The sequence below is a fragment of the Peromyscus maniculatus genome, chromosome 5, assembly GCF_049852395.1.
Source record: "Peromyscus maniculatus bairdii isolate BWxNUB_F1_BW_parent chromosome 5, HU_Pman_BW_mat_3.1, whole genome shotgun sequence".
Taxonomy (NCBI): Eukaryota; Metazoa; Chordata; class Mammalia; order Rodentia; family Cricetidae; genus Peromyscus; species Peromyscus maniculatus.
This window is the reverse complement of record NC_134856.1, coordinates 139,418,276-139,431,953: the sequence shown is the minus strand read 5'-3', so window position 1 is coordinate 139,431,953 and position 13,678 is coordinate 139,418,276. Positions and strand designations below refer to the sequence as shown.

The following is a 13,678-nucleotide window of genomic DNA, read 5'->3' as shown; positions in this document are numbered from 1 at the left end:
ATGCTGAATTGTTTCATTATTAAATTAAGCACTTTACAAGACAGATCAACTCTTTGTAATTTAATTTGTACTGGTAAAGAATCCGTTCTAAAGGATTTTGCTTTAAAATGTGTGGTATTATTTGTGTAATGGAGCCAGTAATTAAGTTATATCTTTTATTTTAATATACAGGAGTCCTGATCTTACATAAAATGGATGTTTCTCACACTGTTACTGAACATTAAGTAGGTAATCTATTCAGTAAAATCCAAGCTGCAATGGAAGAAATACCAGTAAAAGTCGCTGTAAGAATCAGACCTCTGCTTTGCAAAGAAGTTCTTCATAATCATCAAGTTTGTGTGAGGGATATTCCAAACACCCAGCAGATTATCATTGGGAGAGATAGAGTTTTTACTTTTGACTTTGTTTTTGGCAAAAGTTCCACTCAAGATGAAGTTTATAATATATGCATAAAGCCCCTGGTGTTATCACTCATTGAGGGCTATAACGCAACGGTTTTTGCATATGGACAAACTGGATCTGGGAAGACATACACCATTGGAGGAGGCCATGTTGGTAAGATTTTCAGACTCTGACTTAGCATTTTATAGCATGTATGAAGACTTGGTTTCTTTTTGTGACTGAGCACTGTTTTATTGGGTGTGTTTTATTTGGCTTTGCCCTGCTGATAAGCCGAGGCTTGTCTCCTGTTCTGGATGCTGCAAACACTGGTGTACAGCTGCCTGTTTGAGTCCTTCATAGACCTTAACATTTTAATTTGTTTGGTTTCTATGGTACTGAGATAGAGCTAGGCTGCTGTGCTTGCTAGCTAAGCACCGTGCTGCTGAGCTGCATCCATTGCCTCCTTTTTACTTTTTTGTTTCAAGGGAAAGTGTCATTCAGTTGCCCATGCTGGCCTTAAACTCACTCTGTAGTGCAAGTAGTCCTTGAAAGTATGATCCCCCTGCTTCAGCCCTCACCAGAGTGGGGTTTGCATGTGGCACTGGGCCCTACCCTGCCATAGCCTTGTAAAATAATTGTTGAGGTTAACATACAGAGTCCCAGGTTTCCTCAGGCGTCTTTGTGTGCATATGTCACTATATTTTCTTCTCCGTCATTGGCCCCTCGCTACCCTCTCTCGTGCCCGATTCTCCAGCGGATCCCTTTCTTCCTTCAGCTAGTTCTCCTTTCTGCCTCTTGTTGCATGTTCCTTTACATTATTTCCCCACTCCTGTTAGATCTCTTCCTTCTCATGAGCCCCTTTCTAGTTTTGTGACCACACATTTGTGCATATATATGCATATATATGATTCCTGCAAGCATCATGGTTTCATTTTTTATGGCTGTATAAATTCCATTTTGTGTATGTACCACATTTATCTGTCGATGGACATCTAGGCTGGTCATACTATCTGTCTTCTATACATATGTGATGTGTCTTTTTTTAAAAAAAAGATTTATTTATTCTAAGTATGAGTGCTCTATCTGCATGTACAACTTTATGCCAGAAGAGAGCATCAGATCCTCCGTGTGGTTGCTGGGAACTGAACTCAGGCAGGACTTCTGTTAGGGTAGCCAGTGCTTTTAACCACTGAGCCATCTCTCCAGCCCACTGTGTGTCTTCTATACATATGTGATACCGTATGTATAGAAGACACATGTGTCTTTGTAAAATCTAGACCCACAAATAAGAGAAACCACATGATACTTGTCTTCTTCAAGATGATGATAATATGAATGTCTCCAATTGCATCTATTAAAATGACATAACTTCACTATTCTCTATTGCTGAAAAAAATGCCACAATGTATATAAACCACATTCTTTATCCATTCTGCTATTAATGGATACCTGGATTGCTTCTACTTGGCTGTTGTGATTAACACTGCAGTGAACATCCACATGCAAGTGTCTCTGGAGTGTGTGAACTCAGAATCTTTTGGTTAAATACACAGAGGTGGTATAGCTGGGTCATATGGTAGGTCTGCTTTGTTTTCTGAGGACATTTCATTTTTCTGATTTTCACAGTGGTTAGACTAGTTTGCACCCCACCAGCAATGTGTGTTATCTGCATCTTTGCCAGCGTTTGTTGTTTCCATGATGACTGCCGCCCCAACAGAGTCTTCTTTTAAGAACTGTCTGTTCCATTAATTAGTTCATTTATTGATGGGATAATTTTTGGAATTTAATTTTTGAAGTTGTGTATTCTGGATATCAATACGGGTGTGTTGTGTAGTTGAGGAAGATATTTTCTAATCCTGCACTCTGTTTACTCAAGTGATTGTTCCCTTTGCTGTATGATACACATTTTAATTTTATGTAGTTTGTCAGTTTGGGGGATAATTTTCTGTGCCATTATAGTTCTTTACAGAAAAGCTATCTTTTAATTTTTTTTATTTATTATTGGGGGTGCATGCCATGGCATATGAATGGAGGTCAGAGGACAACCTTCAGGAATCAGGGTTTTATTTTGTTGTTTGTTCAGTTTTTGTTTTTAGATCCAGTTTCTAACCCAAGCTGGCTTGAACTCAACGTGTAGTCATCCTTTGGCCTCCACCTCCTGGGTGCTGAGGTTACAGATACACACCACTGTGCCTGATTTATGTAGTGCTGGAGCTCAAACCCAGCACTTCCTGCACACTAGGCAAACACTCCACCACATGAGCTACAGTCCCCAGCTCCTTGAAATTGATTTTCAAATTAATTTACATCAAGGCCTGAAACTGTCATCTGTGACTATGTTCATTTTCCTCCCGCATTCTTCCCTTTTTTAAAAAATTGTTTATATTTTATGTATAAGTGCACTGCCTGTATACCTGCACAACAGAAGAAGGCATCAGGTCCTATTATAGATGGTTGTGAGCCACCTTGTGGTTTCTGGGAATTGAACTCAGGACCTCTAGAAGAACAGCCAGTGTTCTTAACTGCTGAGCCATCTCTCCATCCCCCACCCCCATTCTTAAACTCAATCTATTCAGACTTCTACAGTCATTGAGATTGCACCTGTTGAGATCACTCTGATAAATCTAGTGGTCAGTTCATTTCTTACCTTACTGGACCCATTAGCACATTCTCCACTTGGTTTCCAGGTGACCGACCACATTCTTGATTTTTCTCCTACTCTACTAGTCCCTTCAGAGGTGCTCTGGCATGTGAACTAACAATTACAATGCTCAAGCTCAGTTTTTGCTCCCCCCTACCCCTTTCTCTTTAAAAATCCTTGTCCTTAGTGGTCACAGCCAGCCTCATTACATTACATGCTGTCAGTCTATCCTGATATCATATCAGGACCTGTTATATTTATCTTCCAAACCCCTCAATTACCAGAGTCCTACTCTGAAGTGGTCTCTCCACTCATCTCTGCAAAAGACAGCAGCGAGAATAGTCTGTGTAAAACTTCAGACAGTAATGTTACTCTTCTACCCCTGTGGCTCTGACCTCAGTCAGAATGACTCCAAATGTGCAGTAATCTACAAGGACTTCCATGATCTAGTGTACGCCGCCCCTCTGACCTCACCTTCTGTTCCTCTGTTCTTGCTCCCTGTGCTCTGGCCATGCCAGCCGTGTTTGCAATCACATCAGGTAGTGCCTTCAATATGCGTCCTTCCACACCAAGTTTTTGCTCATGACCTTCGTATTTCAAGTTGCAATTACAGAGTCACACTCCAGCCTCCGTACCTTGCCCTCCAAACACTTCCAGTTTTTGTTTATTTGGACTTATTTATTTATTTACTATTGAGATAGCCTCCTCCTCTGTATTGGCTGTACTCCCAATACTCCTCTCTCAGCACCTCAGTGGAATGTTAGGTGTGTGTACACCACTGCGTGTGGCCAGGGTTTTAATAGACCATAGAGTCTGAAGCTTTCCTTTAGGATCTCACAGCATTAGAGAAGTTTTCCTTTGTTTTGTTGATTGATTGTTCCAGAGCCCTAGACTATTGCATTGTATGTAGTAGATACTAAATGCCTATTTGTTAAATCAATAAATTCTGCATGAGGGATACATGTGAAAATGTTTGCCCTGAATTTTTTGTATAGGTATATGTGCATGGTATGTATACACACACACGTGTATGTTTTCATGCCTGTGTATCACTCTCAACTCTATTCCCTTGAGACATGATCTTTCACTGAATCTGGAGCTAGGCTGGTGACCATCCAACCCCAGTGATCCTTCTGTCTTTGCCCTCTGGAGTTACAGGCATGCTTGTTTTGTGCCTGACTTATTACATGGGTACCTCAGGGACTTGTGCCTGTGCATCAGTGCTCTTTCCTGATGAATCATGCCCCAGCCTCCCCCCAACCCCCCCGCCAAATTTTTTTTTTTTGCTTTTTCGAGACAGGGTTTCTCTGTGTAGCTTTGTGCCTTTCCTGGAACTCACTCTGTAGCCCAGGCTGGCCTCGAACTCATAGAGATCCGCCTGGCTCTGTCTCCTGAGTGCTGGGATTAAAGGCGTGCGCCACCACCGCCTGGCTCCCCCTCCACCCCCAAATTTTATGGTTGTATGGTTTAACCCTAGAAGGCCTTGAACTTGCTATATAGACCAGGCTAGCCTTACATTCATTAATTCAGTTAATTACTATACATTTTGAGACTGTGACTTGCTATGTAACTCTGGCTGGAACTTTGTCTGTAGGCCAGCCAGGCTGTCTCTGCCTCTAGAGTGCTGGGATTAAAGGTGTGAGCTACCATGCCCACCCAGTTTTTAAATTTTCATAATAGAAATGTAACAAAAATATATTAAGCATAAATTTTAGATTGTAGTTTTTCTTATATTTCAAGTTTCAGATATGCTTTCTATTTCTAAATTTTCAGCGTCAGTTGTGGAGGGTCAAAAGGGAATCATTCCTCGGGCTATCCAGGAGATATTCCAAAGCATCTCTGAAAACCCTAGCATTGACTTTAAAATCAAAGTATCATATATAGAAGTGTATAAGGAAGACCTAAGAGATCTTCTAGAGTTGGAGACTTCCATGAAGGACCTTCACATCCGCGAAGATGACAAGGGAAACACAGGTGAAATAGCTCAGTGAAATTATTGAGTGCCTTCAAGTGGCAGCTAGAAAATGTCAATATTACAAGAATTAAAAATACATGCACAATGAATTTGCTGTTACTTTTTATTCATATACTTGCTTTTCCATGCTGGAAGTCATCCAGCTAGGAAAGTGCCACCAGCCTTCTCTTTTCATATTTAAATTTAAAAGATTTGGGGACAGAGTCTCATTATAATTCACCTATGCTGGCCTTGAACTCACGATTTCCCAGACTGGCTTTGAACTTTAATTCTTCTGCCTCAGCCTCATGAGTAGATGGGGGTCACAGGTTTGTGCCACCAGGCATGGCTCCTGTGTTCTTGTAATAATTACAATCAAAATATTGAAACAGAGTATTCTCTCTGTTTGTCTGTCTTTTTCTTGATTTGAGAACTTGAACCCCAGCCTCAAATGCTCTTTGTACATACTCTCCCACTGAGCTATATAACCCCAGCTCCAGAGGTTTTGATTGTCAGTCATTTTAAAGAATTAAGTATGATGTTTGACCAGAAGCAACAATTGGATCTTAATGAATAAAATACGTCTTTTAGAGTTTAAACATAATACTACTTCTTAAAACCGTTCCTCCTGGAGCTTTGCTGAAATTATTTAATGATGCTAGTATGTGAAACATTTGAATCATGCTAGTCTGAAACATTACTGCTTATTTTAAGGGACTATCTTTTGGGGTTGCTTAGCAAAGGCCAGTGGTTGTGTGATTAATTTAATTGTACTGAATTTTGATGAAAACATGGTTTTTAAAACTTTTTGTTTTAAGTGATTGTTGGGGCCAAGGAATGCCAAGTAGAGAGCGTGGATGAAGTAATGAGTCTTCTGGAGGTAGGGAATGCGGCCAGGCACACAAGCACCACCCAGATGAATGAGCACTCCAGTAGATCCCATGCAATTTTTACAATAAGCATTTGCCAAGTTGAGAAAAACACAGAGGCAGCTGAAGATGGAGAGTGGTATTCACATCGGCATATTGTCTCCAAATTCCATTTTGTGGATTTGGCTGGATCAGAAAGAGTGACCAAAACGGGGAACACTGGTGAACGATTCAAAGAGTCCATTCAAATCAACAGTGGGCTGCTTGCTTTAGGAAACGTAATAAGTGCCCTTGGGGACCCACGCAGGAAGAGCTCTCATATTCCATATAGGGATGCTAAAATTACCCGGCTTCTGAAAGATTCCCTGGGAGGCAGTGCCAAGACTGTCATGATCACGTGCGTCAGCCCATCTTCCTCAGATTTTGATGAGTCCTTAAATTCTCTCAAATATGCCAACAGAGCACGGAACATTAGAAACAAACCCACTTTAAATTTTAGCCCTGAGTCAGACCGAATGGATGAGATGGAATTTGAGATTAAGTTGCTTCGAGAAGCTTTGCAGAGCCATCAGGCCAGTATCAGCCAAACTAGCCAGACCCCTTCAGAGGGTGTTCCTGACCAGAATCGGATCCATTCTCTAGAGGAACAGGTATCTCAGCTCCAGGAGGAATGTCTGGGCTACCAGGACTGCATAGAGCAAGCATTCACCTTCCTGGTGGACTTAAAAGATGCTGTCAGGCTAAACCAGAAACAGCAGCACAAGCTACAGGAGTGGTTTAGCAGGACTCAGGAAGTCAGGAAGGCTGTCCTCGCCCCGTTCCCAGGACACCAGGGCATTGGGAACCTGGAAGAAGGACCCCAGCATGTGACAGTTCTCCAGCTGAAGAGAGAACTTAAGAAATACCAGGTACTTAGACATTACTTTATTAGTTAATGTGTGTTTTGAGATGGTGTCTTGCTCTGTAACCCTGGCTGGAACTCAGTATGTAGACCAGCCAGGCTGGCTGGATCTCTTTCTTCCCTTGTTTCTTGTGTTCTGGGATAATAGGAGTGTGTGATCCCACCTGACTAATAGAATGCCCCTCCCTACTCTGGTGGTAATGGAGACTGAACACACAGCCTTGTATATGCTAGCAAAGTACTCTCCTTTCTGAGATACATTGCCAGATCTATTTTATCTTCTTTTAAATAAAGTCTTATTTGATTATCCAGGCTGGTCTTGAACTCAGGAACTGCCCCTGCTTCCTAAGTGCTGGGGTTTTGGGTGTGAACTCTCACACCTGGATCATAGACAGCACTTGCTTAAGTACTCCATTTATTTGGACAAGTAAGTCCTAAAAGTCATTTTGGAATTTCAGAAGTTCTAATTTATTTTTTTTATTTTATTACTGTGTAGATGGTATGTGAGGAATGCAAGCATATATTTGTGGAAGTCAGAGGACAATTTTGGGGGGTGTTTTTCTTTTTTAAGTATTATTTCAAAATTAGCTGAACGTATTGGTAGACTTCTTTAATCCCACCACTGGGGAGGCAGAAGCAACTGGACCTTTATGAGATCTATACCATCCTGGTCTATACGGCAAGTCTAGGCTGGCCAGGGCTGCATAGTGAGATCCTGTCTTTTTTTAAAAAAAAGGAAAGAATTATATAAAAGTCTCACTCGCCTTTCTTCCTTGACATCTCTCCATCTCATTTCCTGTTCTTCTTGAATTTATTCTTTATTAGTTTCTTTTCACTCTCCTGTGATGTGAGCAGAGTACATTTTAAGGTACTGTGTTGTTAAATAGAACCTTTGAACTTCCATAGCAATTTAGAGGATCAGAGAAACATTTTTATTTATTTTTTTAATTTTTATTTATTTATTATTATTATTATTATTATTACTACTATTATTTGGTTTTTCTAGACAGGGTTTCCCTGTGTAGCTTTTACGCCTTTCCTGGAACTCACTTTGGAGACCAGGCTGGCCTCGAACTCACAAAGATCCGCCTGCCTCTGCCTCCCGAGTGCTAGGACTAAAGGCGTGCGCCACCACCGCCCAGCTCAAAGAAACATTTTTAGAAACAAAATTAAGTTATGTTGCACCTAGTTCCCCTTCTTTGGGTGTGTGTGTTTGCAAGCTTAAACCCAGGGCCTTGAACATGTTAGGCACTCACTGTGTCGCTAAGCTACACCCTCAGTCCTTTCTTGATTCTTTTTCTTTGAGACAGTCTGGTACGATAGCCTAGACTTGCCAGAAACTCCCCTAATATTCTAGTCTTTTCTGGAACTTGGAGTAATCTTCTGCCACAGTCTCCCAAGTGTTGGAATTTCAGGTATGAGTCACCATGTCTGGCTTATTGGGTCTGTGGTTCTTTTTGGTTTTTAGACAGGATTTCATATAGCCCAGGTTGGCCTCCAACTTGTTAGCCAAGGATGGCCTTGAACTTCCAGTCTTTCTTCCTCTACCTCAGAGTGCTGAGATTATAGGAGTATGTCAACCACACTTAGTTTTATTCATTGCTGGAAATCAAACTCGAGTTTTATGCATGCTAGGTAATCACTCTACCAATTTAATTATATCCCCAGAGTGCCCACTGTGGTTCTTGAAAGAAGAAAATATTTATCCTTTGAGTCTGGATTATACATTTTTTTTTTTGAGACAGTGTTTCTCTGTGTAGTCCTGGCTGCCTAGAACTTACTCTGTAGACCAGGCTGGCCTCAAACTCACAAAGATGTACCTGCCTTTGCCTCATGAGTGCTGTGATTAAAGGCAAGGTATGTGCCACCATACCTGTCTACATACTTGATTTTTAAACAGTGGGTGTGTGCAGGTATACATACTGTGTGTATATATATTTAGTCCAAAATTACCTCCTTATATTTAAAAAATTAAATTTATTTGTGTATGTGTTTGTGTGTGTGTGTACCACATTGCATATATAGAGGTTAGAGGAAAATTTGCAGGAATCAATTTTCTCCTTCCACCATGTAGGTCCCAGGGTTTGAACTCACATCATCAGGCTTAGTGGCAGGCACCTTTACCCACTGAATCATCTCACTTCCACTTTTTTTTCACTAAAGATTATGTGCAGGAACTAGTAGAGAAAAAGATAAAAATCAGTTCTGCTTTTGTGGAGTTTGCAAGCAAATTCCAATGAGGGGGGCCTTCAGTTGTTCCTTAAGTAACACCAAGACCAACTTCCATGGTATTGCTGTTTGCTTTTTAAAAAATTTTGTGTTTTTTTTTATTTTTCATTATTTTATCCTTTTATGTATATGAACATTTTTGTCTGCATGTATGTATGTGTACCACATGCTTGCCTGATGCCCACAGAGACCAGAAGAGAGCATCAGGTCTCCTGGAACTGGAGTTACAAACAGTTCTGGGCTGCCTGGGTTCTGGATATTGAACCCATGTCCTGTAGAAGAGCAGCCAGTGTTCTTAAACCATTGAGCCATCTCTCTCTAACCCTATTTTTCTTTTTTCCAAGGAAGGATCTCCAGTAGTGTGAGATAGCCTTGGACTCTATATGTAGCTAAGGATGGATCCTCCTGCCTCCATCTCCCAAGTCCTAGGATTACAAGCATGTGCCACCATGCCCACTGTTTTTTATTTGTTTGTTTAAGCTGGAAAACAATTAAAAACAGTCTTTTTAGTTATAGATTTCAGCAAAATACCTCTTTACATGTACTAGGAAGAAGCCATTCCAAGTTGTACATGTGGCACATGCCTGTAGTCCCAGTACTCAGGAGGTTGAAGCAGGAGGATCTAGAGGTGGAAAAGTCTTCTGGGGCTACAAATTGAGCCTTGTCTGAAAATAAACAAAAAAGCTCTTCTTGAACTTTTTAAATTCAGAGTTTGTTTTCACTTTTAAAGTCTGTAACTTCCCCCATAAACCTTTGAAAACATGGACTGTGTGTGGCTTAGTGGTAGAGTACTTGCCTGTAACTTGGAAAGCCCTGGGTTTGATCTCCAGCACTTGGGAACAACTTAGTAGAGCCGTTTACATTTTGGTAAATGTCTTTGATATGTGACTTAGTAGAAGATACTTGTAATTTCTTATGATTTAGCAAGATCTTGTCAAAGTTATAAGGAAAATCTCTTTTTTTTCAGAGCTGAGGACTGAACCCAGGGCCTTGCACTTGCTAGGCAAGCGCTCTACCACTGAGCTAAATCCCCAACCCCAGAAAATATATCTTTATGTAGATTTATAATTGGCAGGGATGAGTATTTCAATAACTTTTGAGATAATTGTGGACATTTTTTGATATTATACCAAAACTTAATAAGTGAAAATTATCTATTGACTTGCAAAGAGTGATTTGAAATTATTTTGTTATATTATGATTTATAAACTAAAACCTACTGGTCTCTATCTTGACCTTTGAGTGAATCTTTTTTCTGCTTATGATTTTAATGATTATACAGTGGTCATTTGGAAAAGAATTTAGTATTACAGATATTCCAAGTGTTTAAACATTTTTATTTTAAATTTCTTAGTGTCACTGGTGCCTCACTAGCAGAGTCTTTAGCAGTTACATGGAGCTGCTACACTCACAGTTGCATAAATGGTTTCTAAAAAAATCTTAATTTTTTTAAATGAAACTTCAAGTTTATATTTTTGTAACAAAAATATATTATAGCACAAATTCTAATTGGTCTTAATAATAAAAACCCAGAGTCAGATATCAGGATGAAAGCTGAAAGATCAGAGAAGCAGAACAGCCAACCATTAGAAATACCTCAGCGTGAAAGGGCTGAGCTCTACCCCACCTGTCACTTCCTCTCTCCTCCTAGCCATATCACTTCCTGTTTCCTTCTCCTAAATGCTGGGATTAAAGATGTGTGCCACCACTGCCTGGCCTCTAGTGGTTTAGCTCCATACCCTGATCTCCAAGCAAACTTTATTTGTTAGAGCACAAAGTATCACCACAATGTAACAGTTACTTTTTGTTACTGTGACAGAATATATACCAAAAGCAACTTTTAAAGGTGAAGTTTTCTTTTGGGTCACAGTTTGAAAGTCTAGTCCATCATGGCAGGACAGGCATGACAGCAGGAACGGGGCTGCTGGCCACATAGAGAAGTGAATGCTGGTGCCATACTCACTTTGGGTTTTTTATTCATTCTGGGATGGGTCTTCCTTCTTCAGCTAAAACATTTTATAATATCCTCATAGACACACCTGCAGTTGTATGTTTCCGTAGTGCTTATAAATTTAGTCTAGTTGACAATGAAGATCACCCATCACAATTCCATCCCTTATCAACTTTTAGTTCATAACATCCCATCCCTGTCTCTAGACCTCATTTTCATCTCATAATACAAAATGCATTTAGTTAATCTCTAAATATCCCCATAGTCTAACAGTCCTAAGACTGCTCTAAAGTCTAAAGGATCTTCTGAGACTCTGATTCCTTAACTTTGGGCCCTATAATGTCAGTGTGCAACAGCACCAAATAAACGTGTGTAATGTAGAAACGGGACATAGCAAGGAAGTGGGGCCGAAGCAGGACGGAAACCCAGCAAGGAAAACACCAAATCTTGGCATCTTCATGTCCAGCATCTGGGGCTTGTGATGTATCACCTGGGCTACAAAGGGCTTAGGTAGCCACATTTCTCTAGCTCTGCTGCTTCAGTACAGATATTCTCTCTCTTAGGCTTGTCCTACTACTTGTCTATAACTTTCCTTAATCGGTGTGTCATGGTCGTGGCATCTCCAATACCCTGGGGTTCCATTACAACTTAGGCATTGCCCTCACAGCTTTACCCATTGGCCTCTCAGGGATTCCTTGCAGGGAATTCTACATTGCAATACATTGACTAGCCTCAGTGGCTTTCTAAAAACTTGGTACAAGCCTCCGTGACCTCCACACTCTTGCATCTGTCACGCCTATACAATCACTATCTCCTGGATAATGCTGCCAAGTTCTGCTGTTAGCTGGTGCTGGGGCCTGGCTCCTTTGTACTGCAGTCGTGTCCACCTTTCGATGAGACACTTTCCTAGGCAGTTGTTTTTAGAAGGGAACCCCTTCAACAGCAAGGCCAGTTCAGGCTTTCTTCTTTCAAGTGAATTTTTTTTTTTTTTTTTTTTGGTTTTTCGAGACAGGGTTTCTCTGTGTAGCTTTGTGCCTTTCCTGGAGCTCACTTGGTAGCCCAGGCTGGCCTCGAACTCACAGAGATTCACCTGCCTCTGCCTCCCGAGTGCTGGGATTAAAGGCGTGCGCCACCAACGCCCGGCTCAAGTGAATTTTTATTCTTACAAGTTGGAGCCTTTCTTCGGTAGACTCTTGCCATCAAGGCACATTTCCTATTGTCCAGCCATCTCATCAATAGCTTTCAACCCATTTCTTCCCCTGCCAAACGGTACATTTTTCCAACAAATGTATGCTTTGCTTGCTGCTTTCTCCCACACTATGGATCTGGGTAAGAGGAGTGGGTAGTAATTATGCCATAGCCTGAATGCTATCCTGTTTTGAAGTTTTCTTCACCAAACAAATTAGTCCAGAATGCTTTGAATTCAGACAGACTGCAGCCTAAGTCTTTGTCAACTGTAACAGTTCCCACTAGAGTCCTTGTTTCCCTCTGAAGCCTCATGAACTAAGTCGCCACTGTCCACATTTCCTTTGGTGTTCTGGTCTACCAAACTGCTGCCAGAATGGCCATTAAATTCCAAGTATAGCATTCTAGGGTTTTCTACATTAAATTTCCAAACTCTTTCATAGTCTCCTGGCACACCAGGTCACGTGATGAGGTTCATCACAGCAATGGCCCCGCTTGTTAGTAGCCATGCTTTTCTGTCAGTTAATTTTCTTGTTGCTGTGACAAAATATCTGAGAGAAGCAGCCTGAAGAGAGGAGGACTCACTTTGGCTCACAGTTTGAAGGGTCCGGTCCACCATGCAGGGCCACCGTGATGGCAGGAGCAGAGGGCCACTGGTCATGTTGCTCCTGCTGTCAGGAGAACAGATGAGTGCTGGTGTTTACATGCTTCCTCATTTTTGTTCCTGTAGAAGGGTACCAGTTACTGTGGCTTTTCCCTCAGTTAAGCCTGTATTCAAAAACCTTAATGACACATCCACCTTTTAAAACCAGCCTGGCTGACAGATTTCTTTGTGCTTATTTAGTTTAAAAACTGTTTACTATATATCTTAAGTTTATGTTAAACCTAACAAAAGTAGTCACAAACAAGAAATAAAGACATTAAATTTTGCTTCCAGGCTTTAGAATCTGTCTCTTGCTAGTAAAAGTATTAAAAATCCACAAGGAAACTTTATTTAAATACCCAAATGAGTTTTTATATCTTATAGGTCTTATAGGAAAATATGAGAGCTTTGATTATTAAAAACCCACATTAAAATCTCATGACAACTCTAGCAAAGTTACAAAAATCTTATTGATCACACTCTAGAACCTAGATAAGGGAAAAATCATCAAGAAAATCTTGTTTTCATGGTAATTAATTCTCAGAGAGCCACAGTGATAAGTCCCTCTATTTCTGCCTTTCTCAAAAAGAATCTAGGAGAAGTGAAGGGAAGAGGATAAGAAAACACTAAATGAGCCGGAAGGTGGTGGCACACGCCTTTAATTCCAGCACATGGGAGGCAGAGGCAGGTGGATCTCTGTGAGTTCGAGGCCAGCCTGGTCTACAGAGTGAGTTCCAGGCCAGGCTCCAAAAGCTACACAGAGAAACCCTGTCTTGAAAAACCAATTAAAAAAGAAAAAACAGCCGGGCGGTGGTGGCGCACGCCTTTAATCCCAGCACTCGGGAGGCAGAAGCAGGCGGATCTTTGTGAGTTCGAGGCCAGCCTGGGCTACCAAGTGAGTTCCAGGAAAGGCGCAAAGCTACA

The 13,678-nt window shown here is 41.0% G+C and overlaps 1 protein-coding gene across 14 annotated transcripts in view; it reads left to right on the top strand.

Annotated features, from left to right (window-relative positions):
* Kif27 (kinesin family member 27) overlaps nt 1-13,678 on the top strand; it is a 96,408-nt gene that overhangs the window by 3,851 nt on the left and 78,879 nt on the right. For 13 of the 14 annotated variants that reach the window (XM_076573449.1, XM_076573450.1, XM_076573447.1 and 10 more), the window contains exons 2-4: nt 172-555; nt 4,796-4,996; nt 5,795-6,753. In XM_076573449.1, coding sequence (XP_076429564.1) covers nt 258-555; nt 4,796-4,996; nt 5,795-6,753 — 1,458 coding nt within the window. In that variant the 5' untranslated portion in view covers nt 172-257. The remainder of the gene's footprint in view (nt 1-171; nt 556-4,795; nt 4,997-5,794; nt 6,754-13,678) is intronic. The other variant, XM_076573456.1, reaches the window with a different exon arrangement.